The sequence below is a fragment of the Acartia tonsa genome, chromosome 4 (genome assembly GCF_053477335.1).
Source record: "Acartia tonsa isolate MP-2025a chromosome 4, ASM5347733v1, whole genome shotgun sequence".
NCBI classification, from domain to species: domain Eukaryota; kingdom Metazoa; phylum Arthropoda; class Copepoda; order Calanoida; family Acartiidae; genus Acartia; species Acartia tonsa.
Window position 1 is genome coordinate 26,041,196 of NC_137263.1, and position 21,793 is coordinate 26,062,988.

Consider the following 21,793-nt stretch of genomic DNA (forward strand, 5'->3'; position numbering starts at 1 on the left):
AGAATTATTTTGATGAACGGGTTCATTTTCTAACAGTGATCACAAGGTCGTGTTTTTTACACGACTTTTGCCAAAAAGTCGTGTATTTTTAAAATTTTCTTGCCTTACCCCCTTCCCTTTTTAATTCCCCTTTTCCCCCTTTTTCTTCCCCCCCTTCCCTTTTTTAAAAAAAAGTCGTGTAAAAAAAAAATTTCATGTGAGATCCCTGTTTTCTAAACATTATCAACAGAATCACAGCACAGCCAACAACAAATCATTGAAATATAATCACAAAAGTCTCAGCTCCGCTACAGATCTTCACATCACATTTTATGAGTCTTGTGTCATTTAATCAAAAGCCGAAAAAAAGACACACTAGTTTAATTTAGATAAATGATTCAAATTAGGAAACAATCCCAACCCCAAAATTGTAATAAACTTTTGACAAATTTTATCTTTCCCCTATAATTCAGACAAAAATCTGTCTGATTTGAAATTAAGTGAAAACAATTTATCAATTTAATAGATAAAAAAAACACTTATTAAGGGGAAAATAAGAAGTCAGTTTAGTGAAATTTAAAAGTGAAATATTAACCATTTAAGAAAAAGTTAATGAGATGACATAAAGAAAATAAGGAAAACCTTATTATCTAAAGAAAAATAACTTGTTTCTCCAAAAAAAAACATGTAAGTATGTTTTTAATTATCATATATCTCATTTTAATAGAGCACTGCCAAGCATTTTACAATTTTTGCATTTAACAATTCTTCCCTTCCTTTTCTTTTAAGGATGCATATTAGAATGGGAAAAAGATATTTTTCTGCCAGAAACTTTGTATTAGTGGGATTTAGTTACTCCATTTGTATTTTATAGGATCTTGGCACCTAAAAACCGTCCAAACTAAAAAAACTGGGTTTTTAATTCCACATATTTTCTTTATCAATAACCAATAGCAAGTGCTATGGTACCTCCAGATGCTAAAAAGAAACATTTTTAACTAAATAGTTTAAATAAAAAGTTTAACATGGAATACAATATCCCTTTTCTCTAAACCTTACCTTTTTAACAAAGTTGCATTTTATGATCTAAAGATTAGTTTCATCATGAAATATTTTCCTTTAAAATAAAAAATGCAAAGTAACATTAAAAAAAAAGATTATCGAAATCAACAATTTTAATAATATATTATCAAAAATTGGTCTTTGTATACAGTTGCTTGCGAGGAACCTCCATAATTATGAATGTCCGCCTGTCAGTCCAATTATTTCAGTATCTCATTAATTCGATGTAGTAAATAATATTAAGAAAAATTTGAACAGTAACCCTTTATTAATTTTTATCATATTTATCTTAATATATGCCGCTGAACATTTACTTTTTAGCCGCAGAAAAGCTGCTATAAAATAGCAGATGCCAAGACTTCTCTCGTGTAACATGTTTTTTTTCGAATACTGAATGTTTTGTTATTACAATTGAACCTCACTCATTAGATAAATGATAATAATATCTATGATTTTAACATAAAAATAATTAATATTCCTAGAATCCTTTCTGTGTTGGTTAAACTAAATTATCTCTAGCTGGAAGACTAGAATTATAGATTAGACATTCTCATTAATCATTTTGAGGGACAGTTTCTTGGCAGATTTTCTTTATGTTCCTCCCCGTCACATTCACTTTTTTTTATATATTTTAGCACTTACATAACTTTGGTATTTCATCCGCAAAACATCCACAAATCGAAGTTCACAATTTGCAAAATGAATATGACTTTTCGAAACTGAATAAAATATATTATTTATTTGGTCTATCATTAAAAAATGAAGCAAGATTTATCTATAATAGATAAAGATATTTTTTAACCTGGCCAAAATTAAAAACATAGGACCCAAAATTTTTTTTATCAAATTTGATTTTTGTTAGTTTAAAATTGCATGATAAGTTTGTGACATAAAAGGACGTTCGAACTTTTTTATTTAGAGAGTAGATTTGCTACATATTTTTAGGACTTTTTTTTTGGGGGGGGGGGGGTGGGGGGGACTCTTACCTACCCTGTAACGTGTAAATGTGTTTATTAAACATTTCTTCTAAAAAACTCAATGTTAAACTGAACCTACGTTATGTAGAACATATTTTGAGGTGTAAATACTGAATATGCTATTATACTACATTCATGTAATTCCACTAAAAACCTACATATTGTGTTTAATGATTTATCTATTTTTTAAAAACAACGTCAGGGTTATAAGTACAAATTAAATCATGGATAGACAAACGGTCAAAGTGAGTTATAATGCAAATGTCAAGTTGTTATAAAATTCTGAAAAGGAAAGAAAGAAAACAATAAAAACATTATTAAACTTGAAAATAATGAAAGGTAAGAGGGTGTTTATATGTTCCACTCGTAGATTTCAGGGTTTGAACCAAAAAAAATGCATATAAATAATATAAAACTGTCCACATATTTCATATTATACAGATTTATTACTGTCCTACTTTTACTTGCAAATATTACAAAGAAATTCTTATTTTATTTTACTAACAAGGATGACAAGATAAAGAGCGCAGACCAGCAAATGAAATAGTCAGACAAACATACAAACAGCATTTTTGAAATACCAATTGAATATTTGAAATTTTATCTCCTAATTTAGGTTTTAGGGATGCTGTGAGTATTGGTGCAAAAAATATGACGTAACAAAAAAAATTACCCAATGAGAGGCCGTTATTGACCAATGGCGGCAATGGTAGTGGACTCTCATTGGCTAATTTTTTTTGTTACGTCATATTTTTTGCACCAATACTCACAGCATCGTTTTAGGCTATTTTTCTACCACCTCCTTGTAGAATACTTATTGTTTTTGTTTAGAATGTATTGGTTGATATTGTTGTTACTACCTGGTGGAGAAGCTTACTTTGCAGACTGGTCACTCCTAGCCAGGGAGAGAGAACCTACTTGTGTTGATATTCCTACAAATATGACTTTGTGTCATAATATAGGTAATAATTATTCTTTTAGGCATGACTGTGTCATAATTTAGGTAATAATTATAGTGACGTGTTGAAGGGGTGTGTCAACAACCCCACTTAAAATTCATATTAGAGAGGCTTGTCTTCCCCTTTTTTCATTCCCACGCACCTCTGGCAAAATCCTGCGCACGCCACCGGTAAGGAGTGAGTTATGATGTATTTAATTGTTAATGCCATTCATCCCTAAAAATAAATTTTTTTATATCTAATCTAAGTTTCTGTAATTTTTAGATGGTAAATGCATATAATTTGGTTCATAAATTGTAATTGGATTTTTTTGTGTCTGTCCAAAATAATTTTGTAATAATATATTTTGGTAACAAATAATAAAATTTTCTTCTTTGTTTCTTGTTATCCTTGTTCTGTTAAAATGTTCTTATATACAAAAGTTTGAGATGGTTTCTAAACTGTTTCTAATTTAGAATTTGCAATTTTGAAGGTTTAAAGTTACAAATTCTAGCAAATATCTTAGTTTCAACCAACAGAATTCATTTTAATATCTTATTTCTGCATTTAACATTATTTTATTTTTATTATTTTTCGTCCAAATAGTTAGGTGGGGATTTAACACTGAAGGATAAGAACTCTTAGGAGGGTTGATTTATTTGCATCCAAAATTTATGTACAAAGCTTTCCTAAAATTGCAAGCTTAAAGTTCAAACAGCTAGCCAAATCTTTTAATAAAGACATATAGAAAATTCTCTATACTTCTTATATGTGTGAGATATAATAGTGAAATTATTTGAAAATATGTTTGACGACGGACCAAAAGTTTTTAATCGGTGAGCGCGCTGTCTGTCGATAGGTAAAAAACTTTTTTTTCCAACAATGACGATAAGTTTTTTTTTATAAAAGTAGTTAAAAATGTAATGTGCCATGGAGATGGGGCTCTAGAGTCTAACCATGAGTTCACTTCTGAGAAAACTTATGTCAACTTTTACCTATCCATGTAATTCTGGAGAATTTTCAAGTAAAAATCCTCAAAAATTTGTTGTGATATATTAAATTTTGCTATTATTCCTATATTTATATGAAAATTACTTTATAGATATTTCAAAGCGATGATGCAAGTATTTTTGTAACATCTACAGGGCAAACTAAGCAAAGCGACCCGCCCCCCCCCCCCTTTTTTTATAAATGCAATAGTACTGCTGTGCTGTTCTAAAACCTTACTTGAACCTTCTTAATATAAAAGACGCTTAATATGGATATAGATGAGGGAGAGGGAAAATTATTCAGCTTTAAAGGTATTTAAGGGATATTGTCAGTATTTATTTAAATATTTTTCTAAGCTATAAATAATACTGGTAAGTATACAGTTTTGACAGCTACGATAAATATTAAAATATCTGATATGATTTATGGCGAAAATTTACATTTATCTAAGCGTAGCTCCATCCACAATTTCAGACGGTAACAGCCTTGTAAAATTGTTACTAAAGTAGATTTCTAACTCATCTTTTGCTCTTATTGTTCTAACAAACATCGTAGTTTATGCAATTTTAATTAACATATTCTACATATCCTATTAATTAAGTAAAAGAGTTTTAGTTTGTCAGTTAAGATCTCGCTATCCACTAAACCAATTGAGTTCTTTACTTTAGGGAAGCTTTAAATGGGTCCTGGGATAGTTTTAGGCTAGTCCTGTGCCTATTCCTCCCAATTCTAATATAGAACTTCTAGATACATGGGGCGCAGCCGCTAGTGGAATCAAAAGATGTTTTGTGACGACATCAACTATTTTTTGGTTAAAATTTAAATTTATGATATTATTATTCATTTAAGTATTTTTTTATCCTTGTAAATGATCATAAGCAGACATTAAAATAAATAAATATGCTCTAAGCACTTTTTTGTTCTGTTTTAATATTTGCATTTAGACTATAATAAAACATTTGTTTAACAAAGATGAAAATTATGAAAAAAGATTTGTGAAACTTTTAAATAAGAAATTTATTAAAATAACTATAAATTAACTACTAAAAAATACGGGGCTTGGAAGCCTCAGCTGCATTTTTCCGCTTTGCTAACAGCAGCAATGTCCACCGCGCTGCCTGCAAAGCCACCCTCAGTCGTAGCCACCATATTTTTATTCAGCTACTCTCAGCCATGGGATCCCTAAGCCACGCAGCTTTTTCAGAAACTGAAGTCGCAATTGTAAAAATCTGCCTGGCTTCATGGAAGCTGAGCTGCGTAGATGAAAAATAAGCTACTCAGCACACCCAGCTACAACAACACTCAGCCGCTTTAAACATCTAGAGACGAAGACTAACAGAATGTCAAACAAACAGACTGGAAAAGATTTCGAGTAGTTGGGCTGAGACTATTTTTATGCATTTTCATTAACACATGCATATTAAACAGTTACGTCTTATTTTAGCCTACTAGAAATATGTTAAAAAAAACTAATATCTAGTTTTTGACATGAAACATAATAATTTTTGTCATATTATAATTATTACTTAAAATTATTTTGTTAAACATGTCAAAAGGACAAACATAGACTAAATGGTAGTTATTATACTTAAAAATCGTGATAATAGGACAACTACACAAAATACATGTTGTATGAGTAAATTCAACTTACAGACTTATTGTGCTTGAGTAAATTCAACTTACAGACTTATTGTGCTTAGCTGTCTCAGGAATCATCCCAAACAAATCCGCCATATACTCTTCTTTAACTAGTTACGCGGCTGATTCCAAGCCCTCCTTCTTAAAATCTGGCATTACTTTGAAAGAAAGTCAACAAATTTGTTAAGTCTATTTTATTGAAAATTTAATTTATTTTAATTATTTTAGGTTACACAAAGATGAGATTACCCAACCTTGTAGATCATGATACTTTACATGAGGTAAAATTAAGCTTTTATCCTAATAATTAAGTAACAGGATGTTTGTCTGTCTGTGCTGAAGGATCTCGCTAACCGCTGGACCTATAGGGTTCTCCTTCACAGGATAGCTTCTCACAGGTCCTGGGAAGGTTTACTTTTTCTTTCTAAATCTAAAATAAAACATTGCTTTATCGAATACAACACCTCCCTCCTTAAGTTCCTCTAGAGGTCTCTAGTCCTTCTTTAACCTTTTTCTAAATATATTTAGCATTAAACAAGTTAACAGATTCCATTTCTAACTGTCGTTCCTATACTATTGGGTGAGGAACTTAATTTTTTAATGTTATACACTGTGTTACATTGTTTGAGAACAATTCACCAATTGGCTCATAAAAAAGACATGTATTTCAATTTAGTAATATTGTATATAACAAAATTAGATAAACAACATAATTTGTTATATCAGGTGTCCCAACAGTCAATGTCCTGGATCCCTCTGCTGAATATAAAATGTCATCCTGACACTCAGCTCTTTCTCTGCTCATTATTCTCACCAGTCTGCCTGGAAAGGTCAGTTATATGATCAAAATGTCACACAGACCAAAATCATAATTATCTTTAGTAGTTTTAGTTTTTAAAAGAATTAATTCTTAGTTTTTAAAAGTTCAATGTTTGAAAGTTTATAGAAAAAAAAGATGCATTTTCGCCAGTCAGATATTTTACAAAACATACAGAAAAAAATTAAATTTTTAATATTGAAGGCATCATAGTTTTTGTTCAGTACAGTGGCTAGATCAAACCAAGTGGGACAAAACTTTTAAAAGATTTAATATTTTAGGCCAATTTACCCGTGTCGTTCTTTATGCACGAAAGTTCGAGCCGGCTGTGAGGGTCGCATGTCTGCTTACGGTTTCCCGTGGCCGCCAATGTTGGACTGTGCCAAGTTTCCCGAGGATAATGACATGTGCATAACAGCCCAGGCTGCTGTTGAGAAGGATAAGAAACAGAAGGACACCAAAGGTAGAAAAATAATCAATTTTTCAAAGTACTTCATTTAAAAATAGAAACAGCATCTAGAGGCTCTGGATTTTAAGAGGATGGATGACGGGGGTGGAAAGAAATCGTCTAAAACCTGTGACCTAAAACCTTATTGCTGTATATTACAGGATTGGCGACTGAAAGAACTAACTCAGTTAAATCACAGAAAGAAAACTTGTTTAATGCCAGACCATTTGCCGTAAACATAAAAAAATGGCATATAAAAAATAGAGAGTAGCTCTTTTAATACTATGAAATATTTCGCTGATAAAAAATAGGAGACAAATACTAATAATCACAATTAAAGAATATTAAATTTTAGACCAAAATACTTTAAATTCATAAAATCAATAAGCATTTTAAAGTTACTAAGAAGAAAGCGAAGCAAATAAAAATTTTTAAGAACACGTTTTCTTTTAATACTCGAATTTATGACTTCTATGTAGATATAGGCTAAGCCCCCTAGAAGCCTCTAGGGATACTTAAGGTGGGAAGGGGAAAAGTCGACCTCAACCCATTTCGAAAAGTTTGAAAAGGAATTTTTTTATTGTGGGGGGGTCATCTTTTTTTGGAATGGGTTAAGATACCCTCTCCCAAAATATTTTTAAAGCTTTCCCCTATAAGAAGCTTCACTGTAAAGGAAAACAACAAAAAAACTTACTACTTTATATAAGGATTTCTTCAGAATTTATTACACATTGGCTTTTATTGTTTTTGTTTTGATAGAGAAAGAATTACTTTCATGACATTTATATCTTTATTAGTAAGCTATGATTTATAACCATGCACAGTGGTCTCAAACATGTCTTTTTTTAAATATAATAAAAGATTAAGCTACAGATCTTTAAAACGGGTTTCATACTAACATAATATTTCAAAATAAAAAAAAATATTTTCATTATTAGAGTAGCAGAAATCATTTTATTTTCTTGAAAAATACAAAAAAAAGGAAAAATCTATAGGCAAATAAAATATAAAAAATTTATTTACGTCATTAGTCTCATAGAAATCGGGAGTTTACACTTTCTTATTCCACCTCTACAAAAATATCTTGCATTACATATTCACATAAATAATTTTTCATAGCTTACTTTCATTGACAGACAAACGGAAATTGCCTAGGCAAACTTTTTCAAAAGTATAAAAAAAAGAAAAATTATTTTGTACCATGTTGCATCATTGTGTTGTGTTGACAAACATTGTAAGATATTGGATTAGATAAGAAAACCTATAATCTATATTTTATTATAGTCGTCTCTGTTTTTATACCAATTTTGTCTGTGTACATTAACAATGATGTATGATTCTCATGTATCATTTTATTATTGGCTTAGTTTTTCTTAATATAAAGAATACACCTAATCTTTTCTAACAGACAGTAAAATAGCTTTTTACACAACGAATTTGTTATAGTACATAAAATTGTTATTTACTCTCCCGGCAAAGCTGTTGGCATTTTATCGATATACCATTTTTAGGGTTTACGGACAGACGGAAGGGCCGACCCTAATTATAGAAAAGCTTCGCTTTTAAAATCTTCAATAATCTAGACATCAATTAGCCATCATTATTATTAATTTTGAGACAAAATGATGTATTCATGTGAACTCTGTCCATTTCTAATATTACTTTCCCCCAAATGTTTCACTTACAAACCCCCTCCCCCAATCCCTTAAAACAAGGATGACAACATCCATAAGTAGCGAAGCACAAAAAATCGTAGATGGGAATACGTACAGGTAGATTTAAAAGGTTTTTACTAAAATCAAGAATAGATTTATTGGATAAAATAGATATGAAACCTTGTTTTATTTTGTATGATGACGATGGTCAAAGTAAGTTATATTAAAGATGCTCATAACAATGGGAAAAATTATTTTGATACTGATATCCCATAAAAGTTTAAAAATTGGATCAAAATAAACAAAGATCTTGGGAAATATGTAAAACGTATAAAAATAGCCAAAAATCTGATAAAAGGCAGTCTGGTAGCCATGGTTGTTTTCTTAAAACGACAAAAAAAAATTAATTTTTAAATCCTTAAAAAATTTAAAAATTTGGAAAATCGGACTATATACACTGAAGATATGGAAAAAAGTGGTAAATATATTTATAAATAGCCTAAAACCTGCCAAAAAGGCAGTCTGGCCATCATGGTTATTTCCTTTAAAGACGGGAAATTTAATTTTGATATCTACAACTGAAAAAATTTTGAAAATCGGACTATAAACACTGAAGATATAGAGAAAAATGTTAAAAATATAAAAAAAACAGCCTAAAACCTGCTGAAAAGGCAGTCTGGCCGTCATGGTTGTCTATTTAAAAGAGGGGAAATTTAATTTTGATATATATAACTAAAAAAAATTTTGAAAATCGGACCATACACTGAAGATATGGAGAAAAATGTGAAAAATATAAAAATAGCCTAAAACCTGCTAAAAAGGCAGTCTGGCCTTCATGATTGTTTCTTTAAACGACAGGAAATTTAATTTTGATATCTGTAACTGAAAAAATTTTGAAAATCGGACCATAAACACTGAAGATATGGAGAAAAATGTGAAAAATAAAAAAATAGCCTAAAACCTGCTAAAAATCGGTCCGACCGCAAATGATGTTTTATAGTCAATTGTGCTCCTTAGTAATGGGAATGTTGTCAAAAAAATTCAGCATTCTATCTTTTATAGGAGCTGAGTAAATCCCATTTCCCCCATAGCGTTACGGACTGACTGACTGACTGACGGACTGACTGACGGACTGACTGACGGACAAAGTGAATTATAGAGTAGCTTCGCTTCTAAAAATTGACTATAGGATTAACTAGCTAATCCTAATCTAAAGTTAAATCCAAGATTTTGTATTCTTTTTACCCTTCTGTGAATCAGTCCTCATTTTATTTCTAACTCCTTAAAACAAGGCCAATAATGTTCATAAGAAGAAATAATAACTATGTAACTGTTATTTAGTTTTACAGTAATGATAAGTGTAGAAATTTTATGAAATGTAGCACACTTGATTCTTTCCCACATCCGCAATTCACAATTTCATTCACTTGGACGGACGTACATACCCTAATTTAATAAGATTAAGGTAGCTTCGCTACTAAATTGTTTACTTATGTTCCTTGGGAGACAATTTACTTTTGTGATAAACAATTACAGGGCTAAGGGGAAGGGATGATTCTAAGAGAAAGGTCATCATTTAATAATGGATGAAAATTTTAATTCCGAGATAGGGTGGGGGTGTTGATAATGGGGGACTAACAAAGGAAAAGGGGAGGATATGATGCTGAGGTGATTATAATGATGACAAATTTTGACATTTTCAGATTCTTAATTTTTTACACCTGTTAGAATTAATCCTTTATTATTGAGGCGTGGCTACTTAACAGCATATAAACTATATCTGAACTTTTTTGTTTTTATTTTAGAAGTGGATGGAAAGTGTGAGGGTACCCCTTGTGACCAGCATATGACCGCTGAAAATATTCTTGACAACTTTTGTAGGGCTGACTTTGGTAAGGCTTTAATTTTCTTTTTCAATGAAATATTATTAAATCTATATATTATTATTTTTTATTCAAAGATAGTATTTAACTTTCATTAGATTGCACCAATGTTAGGTTAATTTGATGAGGTATTTAAGGCTTATGACCAAAGAAAAGTTAAGTCCATGCAGGGACTCGGTTAGGCGATTGAGGTCTTATATTCTCCATAGGGACTGGAAGCCTAGACAATTTGGTGGGTGAAATTCGGTGTTTTAAAATTCTAATGAAATCGTCATCCAAACTTCTTAGAATTATCATTTTTTATAGCATTGTTTACTATTTCTGTTGAATTACAACATTGTTTTTTTCTTTAGTTTTCAAGACCAAAATTTCTAAAATCCGCCCCCGCCGTGTGGTGGGGCGTAAAGCGAAGATATTCCGAGCCAGAGATGCCACCAAAGCTGAGGAAAAGGCGATGAAGAAACCAAAGATTTACTTCAGTGATGCTGACTCATGCTGCACGGAGCAAATGAAGGAGGACAAGTAAGTATTTATTTGCAATATTTACCCAAAATAAAATTTATTTACATTTGTCTTTAAACACTAGAAAATGCTGATTTAATTTTAAACCATAGTTAGAAAAAAATTTCATTTTAGTGCTTATTTTATCACCAAAAAAATCTTTCCGAAAATCACAAATATTATTTTTATTTGAAACTCCCTGAAGATTCTATTTTTGTTTGTTTAGGAATCGAAGATATTTGATTATGGGAAAGAAAGGGCAGAATGCGGGCAATCTAATTCCAACTTTTATTGTTCCTTGGTCTAAATCAAAGGTAGAAATTTTATTTTTTATTTAAACAAGGACGATTATGTCTGATAGTGACAAAGCCTTTCAAATAAATATGTAAAAATGTAATCAAAAGATAGAAAGGTATAAAAGGTAAGATGATTCTGTGACTGACAGACATTAATAATCTAGTGAACAATGAACCGATTTGTCTATTCTTTTAAGTGCAAGCCCCCCCCCCCTTCAACCCCTCAAAAAAGTCAGTGCTACTTGAAGTCAACAAAACATAAAAGGCTGAGAAAAAATCAAAATCAGAAAATGTGAGTGAAACACAATAAAGCAAGTTGGATTTACAGACAGATATACAATGGTCATTTATATAATAGCCTTGATAACAATATCTTTATCTTATTTATAGGAATTGAAACGTGCAAGGCGAATGTTTAAAGAAATGAACTGTGAAAACTTGAAGGAAACTTCTCAGAAAATGATAGTCGACACATTTGCACCCGCGTCTGGTGTCGGTCACATCGAGTCATCCCGGTCACGTCGCGGAAGGTCAAGAAGGCGATCACGCACCCGCCGTGACCGCAAACGAAAGCCGGTTTCCATTTGGGATGGTATCCACGGCAAAAATTAGTTAATTTTTTATATAAATTATGTATTATTATTTTATACTTTTAGCACTGTGACACATAAATGTATAATAACCAAGTCCAAAGAATTAATTATGTAGAATCAAAAAGTAAAAAAATAACACTAAAACTAGGAAGAAAATGGTTTTAAAATTTTTAAAAATCCGCTGGTTTTATAACATTACAGAAAAACATTTCTTATTTCTCTTTCATTGTTTTTGTTCTTTCAAACTTGGTATAAAAATTTACATATAAATAGAATAATATTTCCTACTATAACCTAATTTTACACGTTAAGATCATCTTTATTCAGGTTATTTTACAGTCTCTTATAGTCTAGAATGATAGATTAAAGGTTCTTTTTCACTTTACTCTGAAATAGTAAAATCGAAGAAAAATTATCACATAATATTAAAGAGTGCATAAAACATTATCTGAATAAACTTAGAGATTGCGTTAGCAAGGTCTAGGGGGGTGTCAACAACGCCCTAAGAAATTAGAAAGGACTACCCTTCCCATTTTTACACAAAATCCTGTGCCCACCACAGATATCAAACTAAAATTAAGTCTGTAATTTTGGTAAACAATAACACCAGTTAGAGGGCAAACTTAAAATATGTTTAAAATACATCTTATACAACTTTTTTCAAATGTTTAAAAGTGCAGTTCTATATAATCCTGTATTAAGTTTATGTCAAGTGTGGGTGAAGCTTACCCTGTGTTGCCTCCCTATGGCTAGTCATTATGAATGGGGAATATCAACTAGACACAGTTTACATCTTTTAGACAGGTATAGCAATAACATTTACACGAACAACACTTCAAAATTCTTCTGTTTATACAAAAATCAAATTTTAAATATTGCATAATAATTTCAATTAGTTTAAGTTCAATAAATTTTTTTCCTATCATATACGGAAAATTTACACCAGTACAGTGATTATTATTAACACACTATCCGCCCTAGCCTGCACTTTAAATATCCAAATATTGACTAGGGAGTGAGAAGTTTTTCTTTATTATTGGTACAAACTTCGTGCATTTTTTTATGGATATAAGTTAAAATTCGCAAATATAGACTGAATAAATGGTCAAGAGACAGAATGTTTTTTATAATAAAATATTATGTTTTGTTAGGACACCCCTAGTATCACACCTGGGTAATATTAAGCAAAGTTAGTAAAATAAGGTAGAAATAGTTTCAGTGCGCATTATTTAACAGTGGTGACAAAGTTTCTTAGTTTAGAAATAAAAGAAAAAAAATATATATTAATATAAGATCTCCACTAAAAAGATTTTTAGACACACAAAAATGTATTTACAAAAAATAAATAATTCAAGCAAGAATATAAATCAATTTTACATTATTATCACAAATTATTTTCCTTATGTTATCACACTTTAAATAAAGATGTTCGATTAAAATATATTTGTTTGAAATTGGAAATTATTAGTTGATTTTACTCTACAAGAGTAGTTTTTATAAACAGCAAAAAAATCAATAAAAAAGTTTGATAACAAGTTAAATACACTGCAAACAATTCTTTAAACAAGATTTTATCATAAAACAAAAAAAAACAATAATAAATGATCTAAGTCTGTATGTTAATGTATTTATATTAGTTATTTGTATGATAATTACTATGATAAAATATAAAAAAATGTAATATGTATTACTCATGAAATAAATGTTCATTCATAGAAAATGCTTTTTTTGTACTCATGGTTAACTTTTGGACTTTAAAAAAATAATATCTTGTTTTTTGCAATAGAGTAACTATTCTAAAAGTAGGTATGTCCATACATTTGTCAGTCACAATACTACTTCAAAACATGTACATACAATTAGTTAGATATATTGTCTATATGTTATAAATATTACAATATTTTGAACAATTTTATAGGGGTCAGATCAGTAATTTAAGCATGTCAAGGCCATCCTATCGATTTTAAACCTTGCATGATAATTCCTGTAAGAGATATGTACAATTTATTATCTAATTTTTACTTGTTAGCGACTGACAATATAATTTTGGATCCTTTCAAATATTATAAAATCTATTTAACATTTCAGATTAAAGAAAACAGTGTTTGAATTACAATGGCAACTATTAGTTAAATTAAGGAACTTCGTATTTGCTTTGACTACTTTCTCCTATTTTAGGTTTGGCTGGGCAAATTTCATGTTCAGCTGAGGATAATTTGTCCAGGCTTGATTTTCTCCTGGTAATAGAAAAAGAATCATATTAATTTTTTAGGGATAGGTAAGTGGAATATTTGTAACAATTTTGCTTGTTTGTGTATTATGTTTGGTCAGGTTAGGTTAGATTATGTTGGGTTCTGGGTTGCCCCGCTGGGTCAGGGGCCCCCACGCATTAATAACGCTCGTAAATAAGTACCCCCCCCCCCTACCCTGTTTTCAAAATAAGAGGGAGTGTTTCAGTGCCAGACAAACACCAGGAGTGAAAGCAAGTTTTCATGAGTTGAAATTTTTACCTTTTGTTCATCATTTGACAGAACTCATCATAGTTCATCTAAAATAAATATTGAAACATGTTGAGGTTTTAGCTTTTTTGACAACAATTTCTTTTATGATATAATTATCCAATTAATCTCGATTTTTGGAATAACGATTCCAAGGACAACAAATTACAATTTTTATGAGCTAAACTGAGTAAATAAATCTAAAAAGCCTGCAAGAAATACACCGCTCACACTGCTGAAAGACTGCCCCAAGTAGACCCAATGCCCCCAATTTGAAGCACTCAGCTTCAACACCAAAAAAAAATAGACATTTTAAAATGACATGTTAGGTAGATGAAAATTTTTAAAGATTTCCAGCATTCATGATAGAAATTTTATTTTTAAATTACGCCAGCTAGAAGCTAAATTCTGAGCTTCTGTGAACAATGAGAGTACTGAGTAAGAACTTCAGCTTTTAGTATTTCCAAACAATTGTCGACAATTTATATATAAAAAAAAAACAATCTAACCAACGATATTTCTAATTAAATGTTACCAAGGAATCATGTTACCTGTCCTTCTTTCTTCTTTCCAAACTTCTGAAGTACAGCGTCTACTTGTTCATCTGTCATATTCCGACAAATATGTAAAAATTCCTTTAAAAATTCCGATGTTAATAAAATTTTAAAAGTGATTCATACAAAAGATCGCAAATATTTTTCTGATTCTTTTCAAATTTTATTTTTGTCATTTTCAATTATGGGTATATCATTTAAATGAAAACTATTAGGTCAATAGTATTCATTTTCAATAAAAATTGATTGCTTTCTAGTAATTTAGTAAAGCTATAGTGTAATTGTGGCCTACAAACTTACAAAGCAAATGAAACAATATTCAAAAGAAACCAATTATTTTTGAAGGGTGAAAAATAAAGAAGATATTTTTCTCGAATGAAACATTACTTTTTGATTTTGATTTTATATTTGCCCCATAGAACTACATATTTTGTAAACATTATTAAATTTTAGCCCCTTGAACAAAGAAAACTCAAAATCCTGCGCAAATTTTTAAGAATCAACCTCAGCTAAGAAGTTTCAAAACACATCAAATGAAACACTGACAACAATCTAAGATTTAAAATCGTCAAAAATTAACATACACAGAAATAGATAACTAACAATACTCTTTTTAAGGGAGTGAGGACAAAACCGCGACAGGGACAAAACCGCGACATAACAAAACCGCGACAGGGACACAACCGCGACAGTGACAAAACCGCGACAATAACAAAAATATAACTATGTAGGATTTTTTTTGTAGAAATACATGGCCGCAGCGCTCGGCCCCCTGGCCTGCCTAGCCGCGGGCGCTCGGCCCCCTTGCCCATAACCTAACCTAACCTAACTATTGTAAAAAAATATTAAAAAGAAGTTGTATCAACTTTTTTTGCTTTTTATTTAAGATAGCTAGCCGGTTCTTTCAGTAAGTAGTAGATGTAAAATTTTTCATAGAATTCAGATATGCAATCGGTTTTTTTGTAGACCTCTTATTTTTTAAGTAATTTAAGTTTTTAAAAAAAATAATTAAGTCGGTTTTAAGGTACTAAAACGCAACAAAATAAAAGAAGAAAATAGCCAGTATGAACAAAACTAGTAAGATCTTTAATTTGACACCTTACTTTTAAAATTCTGTTGAGTAATTGTTGAAAAAATCTATTTTTTTAACCTCGGTTTAATCAAAACATTAAACCTAAATATTTTCTCATACAGACATAAAAAATATGGGTTCATATATACCATTAGAATGAGAAAAATAATATGAATCCATTCTAAGCGAAATTGAAAAAGTTTAAAAAAATTGTAATAAAAAATAGAAAAAATAAAAAGTTTATTTTAAGAATTGTAACTACTAAACTAGCCAATCACAAATCGCAAAAATTGACGAATCGGGAAGCTTAATCTATAAAATTAACCTATAGAATTGCCAGAAAAAAAGGAGAACGTTCATACAATATATACAATAGATACTACAATAAATATAGTGATATTAAAGAACATGTAAAGAATAAAACCTTATGAACAAATATGCATCAGTCTGTTTATAAACTTCAAAACAATGCAGTTAAAAATACATTATTGTTTCTTGTGTTTAAAAAATATCTGCTACATTGCATTGTCTTTTGTTTAGGTTTAGTTCAGGTTTGGTTCAAGCTAACCCTTTAAAGCCGAAAATTATGATTCTCAAAATAAACTTATTTTTTTATAATAGTTTTATAAAACTTTTTCAATTTTGCTTAGAATAGATTTGTAATATTTTTCTGATTCTAAAGGTATATATGAACCCATGTTTTTTATGTCTGTTTGAGAAAATATTTAGGTCTAAAGATTTTATTAAACCGAGGTTAAAAAAAAAGATTTTTCCAATAATTACTCAACAGAATTTTAAAAGTAAGGTGTCAAATTAAAGATCTTACTATTTTTGTTCATACTGGCCATTTTCTTCTTTTATTTTGTTGCGTTTTAGTACCTTAAAACTGACTTAATTATTTTTTTAAAAAACTTAAATTACTTAAAAAATAAGAGGTCTACAAAAAAAACCGATTGCATATCTGAATTCTATGAAAAATTTTACATCTACTACTTACTGAAAGAACCGGCTAGCTATCTTAAATAAAAAGCAAAAAAGTTGATACAACTTCTTTGAAAAAAATCTACCAACCCCTTTTTGTAAAATCCACAAAATTCTAAACTATAAATAAGTTAATGTACATTAAACATTCAAACATATAGGTTAGGTTAGGTTAGGTTATAGGCAAGGGGGCCGAGCGCCCGCGGCTAGGCAGGCCAGGGGGCCGAGCTCTGCGGCCATGACCTTCTAGCATTAAGATTTTTTTGCAATGTCGCGGTTTTGTCACTGTCGCGGTTTTGTCACTGTCGCGGTTTTGTCCCCACTCCTTTTTAAGTACAACAATTTTTTTAAAATTGAGAGTTTGGGGGTGGGTGAAATATATACAGTTTAGTTAGTAGTAGTACCTGAAAAGAATTGAATTTTAATTTGATTTGATTTTAAAATGATGTATTTTAGTAGAAATACAAATAATATGAATTATCGTTATTGAGGTGATGATGAAATTTTCCAGCCGTTCACGAAATCTTTTGAGAAACACAAATACAATTTACGGGAATAGTCCCTTTCGTAACATCGCTCCATAAGTGGCGATTCGTCGTATTTTTAAAATGGCTTTTTATAGGTTATTTAGGTTAGGCTAGGTTATATTGGGTTAGGTGATTGCCCCATAAGGTTAGGTAATTAGCCCCGCAGGGGCTATATAGAAATAGGAGAAAAGCTACTATGAAAAACACGAAGAATCGCCACTTAAGGTGTGATGTTACAAAAGGGATTATACCCCAATTTACTGTTCTTTTTAAAATGGGAATAGTATTCTGATAAAATATTAAAGACCTGTCAATGCTAAATGTAAATAAATTTTTTTTTTACCTTTTTTGAAATTCTTCCATCCTTGTTGAGATCAAAAGTATCGAAGGCAATCTCATTTGTTGTCTTTATTCCTAAAATATTCTCTTTTGATTTGTATTAAAGATAACTACATTCCCATGTGCTGAAATCTTTCTATTAAAAAACAAAGTTTTAAAAATTAGAAACATGAAAACAAATTTCGACTTGAGCAGACAAACAGAGATATTAATAAAATGGAAGGAGGTTGGTTTGTAGCTTACATACGTGAAGGTCACCAAATTTTTTTCTCAGAACATTATTATTACATAAGAAAAAGTAATCATTATTAAATGATAATTACCAAGTACTTCATCCCAAGTAAGCTCTCCATCTCTGTCTCTATCTTTATTCAAAAACCATCCTTCGATGTGCTTTCTAAATAAAGACATAAATATCATTTCAATCAATTATCAATATGGTTTTATAGATCTGAACTCAATAAGTATATCCTCTATTATAATAATACCTGTCAGCCTCCAATCCTGAGCTGATGTCAGGTATAAATATATCCTCTATAGTTATAATAATACCTGTCAGCCTTCAGTCCTTAGCTGATGTCAGGTATAAATATATCCTCTATAATTATAATAATACCTGTCAGCCTCCAATCCTGAGCTGATGTCAGGTATAAATATATCCTCTATAGATATAATAATACCTGTCAGCCTTCAGTCCTTAGCTGATGTCAGGTATAAATATATCCTCTATAATTATAATGATACCTGTCAGCCTCCAATCCTGAGCTGATGTCAGGTATAAATATATCCTCTATAGTTATAATAATACCTGTCAGCCTCCAGTCCTGAGCTGTTGTCAGGTATAAATATATCCTCTATAGTTATAATAATACCTGTCAGCCTCCAATCCTGAGCTGATGGCTGCTTCAAATAAATCCTCCACTGTTACACGTCCATCGCCATTTTTATCTGCGCTAAAATAATATTTCAATATATTTTACATGTCTGACTGCATTTCGGTAACTGAAGATATTACAAAACAGTTGGGGGTATTTTTCAATTACAGCGTTCCATATATATAGAATGTATTCATGTTTTAAAAGCACAATGTCAAAGAACGTCCACTAAAACTCGAGGTAGATCCCTAATTTATATTTAATATTTACTGAATGTTTGACCCTGCATTAACCGATCATCGTCTTATAACAATTTATTTTATCAACTTTTTATTTGATACTTTCCATATAAAAATTATTTCATTATAATAAAATATATGAAATTTTAATAAAAATTCCTATGGAAAATTTCATTAATTATTTATTTATTGCTTACATGTTAAAAAGCTCCTCTAAAAGTTTGAATTCACTATTCTCCTTGTGCTTTTTGGAGGATTTAGCCATCATTGTTCCTGCAAGTCCTGGTCTTCCCGCCATTTTTATACTTTATCTAACGTCAGAATAGACATTTTGGTAATGTTACAACAATGATAGGAAATCTTTAAAGAACATAAAATGCATTTAAATAAGAATGTTAATTAATAGAAAAACATTAAAAATAGTTATCTATTGCATCGAGTCGTATCATAGACAGCGTTCCGTGGATATTAAAATGAAAAATTAAAATGAAAAAAAAGATTTAAACAGTTTTGTTAGCCCCGAAGTGTCGAATTCCCGGGCAAACAAACCTTGTATTTATTATATGATTTTTATACGATGCTATACATGCATAGACGTCCAATTTTTTTTTACCCCCCCCAAAAATTTTTTTTACCCCGGTGGTAAAATTTGATTGGGGGAGGGGTAATTACCCCCCCTGAAGTCTGTTGGGGGGGAGGGGGTAAATTTAGTTTACCCCCCCCCCCAAAATTTACCCCGGGGTAAAAATTTTTGGGGGGGTAATTTAAATTTTATTAAATATTTAGTATTAAAAATGCGCGCGAAGCGCGCAAAAAAATTTTTTATTAGAGATTTTTTATTTTGGGGGGGGGGGTATTTACCCACCCAAAATTGTTTGGGGGGGGTAAATACCCCCTCCTAAATGCACCCCCAGGGTAGGGGTAAATTTAAAATGGGGGGGGGGGGGGGTAAAATGAAAAAAATCGTTTGGGGGAGGGTAATCGCCCCATTACCCCCCCCCCTTGGACGTCTATGTATACATGATTTTTCAGTATGGCTGGCAGTTCTAATTATATTAATCGATTTCGAATCCATTCTGTAAAAAGATTTCCAATGTATCTTCTTCACTTAAAATTTTATAAATCTTCTATTTCCTCACTCTGTATTGTTAATTCTATTTAACAAGTTAAAAATATGCTACTTCAAGATATAATCACTTTTTTTCACTCATAAAACGATTAATACGTCGTACATTTGTTTAGTTTGATTAATTATAAATAAATAAATAGTTTATATTAATTTGTTGTTGAAAATATATAAAACAGTTTAAGCTACCACAGAGGCAAACTGCGACAAAAACAGAGACCAATTAGTCTCAATAGGTTAGACTCATTTTCATATCAATAATTTATTTTTAAATAAAAACACAGGGTATTTATACATGTTCACAAATATGACATAACAGCAAACCGCGAATGGTATATTAGCAAAAAGTTGTATTTCAGTTTCGTGATTATAATTAAGTACATAAGTGAGATTTTCTGCTCTGTTGACAAATTTGGAGCTGTGAAACCTTTGATGATCTATTTATTCATGTTTTATCTAAAATACAAAGTAGAACGATGTCTGTATATTTGTACCGAAGGATCTCGCTAACCGCTGAACCGATCGGGTTCTCCTTTACAAGGTAGCTTCTCATAGGTCCCTGGAAGGTTTATAACTATTTTCTTGGGGGGTGGGACACTCCAACCCTCCAAAAAAAATGAAAAATATGGTCCTACGACAAACGCAGGAGTCCCAAACGAGACAAACGTCGGAGTGGACACTTAACCTAACCTAACCTATTTTAGACCATCTTATAGGTTTTTTAAATGCCTAACCCCTGCGGGGGGCTTATTTGTTCATTCATATCTTAACCTAACCTAATCTGTATAGAAATACTTAATAAAATTAACATTTTAACACTCCTGCGTTTGTCCACTCCGACGTTTGGGACTCCTGCGTTTGTCCTGGAACCAAAAATATCCCCCCCCAAAAAAAAAAAATTTCTTTTTAAAACTAAAATCAAAATAGTGAGTTCGACTAACCCCCCTCCCCAGAAAAAAAAAAAATTCTCTCCCCCCCCCAAAAAAAAAATAAACTCTTTTTAAAAATTTTCTTTTAAATCTAAATGCGAAAAATTTGGTTGATCAAACATCTTGGGTCAAAGCCCCTATAGGCTAGGGGCGAAGCCGCTAGTGTTGTAAAAAGTGTTCTTTTTTCGAACATGATTGCACACCAAATATAGATGGGGGTCATGAAACTAGTCAGAAATACAGGTGTAAGACAATGGACAATAAATAATCATCCTCAATTGCTAACGTACAAAATTTTGTCTTCAATAGAGTTAACACATATAAGTGGATGGTAACGGATGTAAATAAAAATGACCATCGTATATCCCCACCCTGAAAAGTATAGAACCAAAATGATTGAATTATTTAATATCTATGAATTAATCAAACAAAAGGTAAACTATTTATTTCTGTCCAATTAAAAATACGTAAATAGGATAAACCTCTTAAGATTTTAACCCAGAAATATCTGTAATAGGGCTAATTCCATTTCAGCATTTCTTTTCCTGCAAATATGTAAATGTATTCTTTACATATCCTATATTATACATATATAAGAAGTCTGTTGTCTGAAGCTAAAGATCTTGGAAACTGCTGGTCCGAATTAATTGTACTTTTTTAGAGAAGCTTTATAAATAATTTTGAGTTGTTTTAGGCTATTTTCATTACATCATTTATCCTCCCCTAGAGACTAGGGGCAAAGCAACTAGTATGCTCTAACAACATTTTTGTTAAAAATAAATTTATGACAACTAGACACAGTAAAGAGCCAAAAATATGTAAAAATAACCAAAACCCAAAATTTTTTTACCATCATTACTTATTAAAGGCTAGAAA

At 30.8% G+C, this 21,793-nt stretch overlaps 3 protein-coding genes across 6 annotated transcripts in view; 2 read left to right on the forward strand and 1 right to left on the reverse strand.

Moving 5' to 3' along the window:
* LOC145316572 (uncharacterized) overlaps positions 1-21,793 on the forward strand; it is a 257,683-nt gene that overhangs the window by 228,374 nt on the left and 7,516 nt on the right. The gene's annotated exons all lie outside the window — the stretch shown is intronic.
* LOC145316570 (secreted frizzled-related protein 5-like) lies at positions 209-13,497 on the forward strand. Its single transcript, XM_080157171.1, has 9 exons — positions 209-666; positions 2,850-2,980; positions 5,813-5,865; positions 6,311-6,414; positions 6,683-6,864; positions 10,310-10,396; positions 10,741-10,909; positions 11,115-11,202; positions 11,575-13,497. The coding sequence occupies exons 2-9, from the start codon at positions 2,851-2,853 to the stop codon at positions 11,794-11,796; spliced, it is 1,035 nt and encodes a 344-aa protein (XP_080013297.1). The 5' UTR covers positions 209-666; position 2,850; the 3' UTR covers positions 11,797-13,497.
* On the reverse strand, positions 13,484-19,169 carry LOC145316573 (neo-calmodulin-like). Its single transcript, XM_080157174.1, has 7 exons — positions 19,060-19,169; positions 18,621-18,701; positions 18,072-18,145; positions 17,753-17,823; positions 14,827-14,910; positions 14,288-14,325; positions 13,484-14,014 (listed from the first exon to the last, which is right to left on the reverse strand). The coding sequence occupies exons 1-7, from the start codon at positions 19,158-19,160 to the stop codon at positions 13,912-13,914; spliced, it is 552 nt and encodes a 183-aa protein (XP_080013300.1). The 5' UTR covers positions 19,161-19,169; the 3' UTR covers positions 13,484-13,911.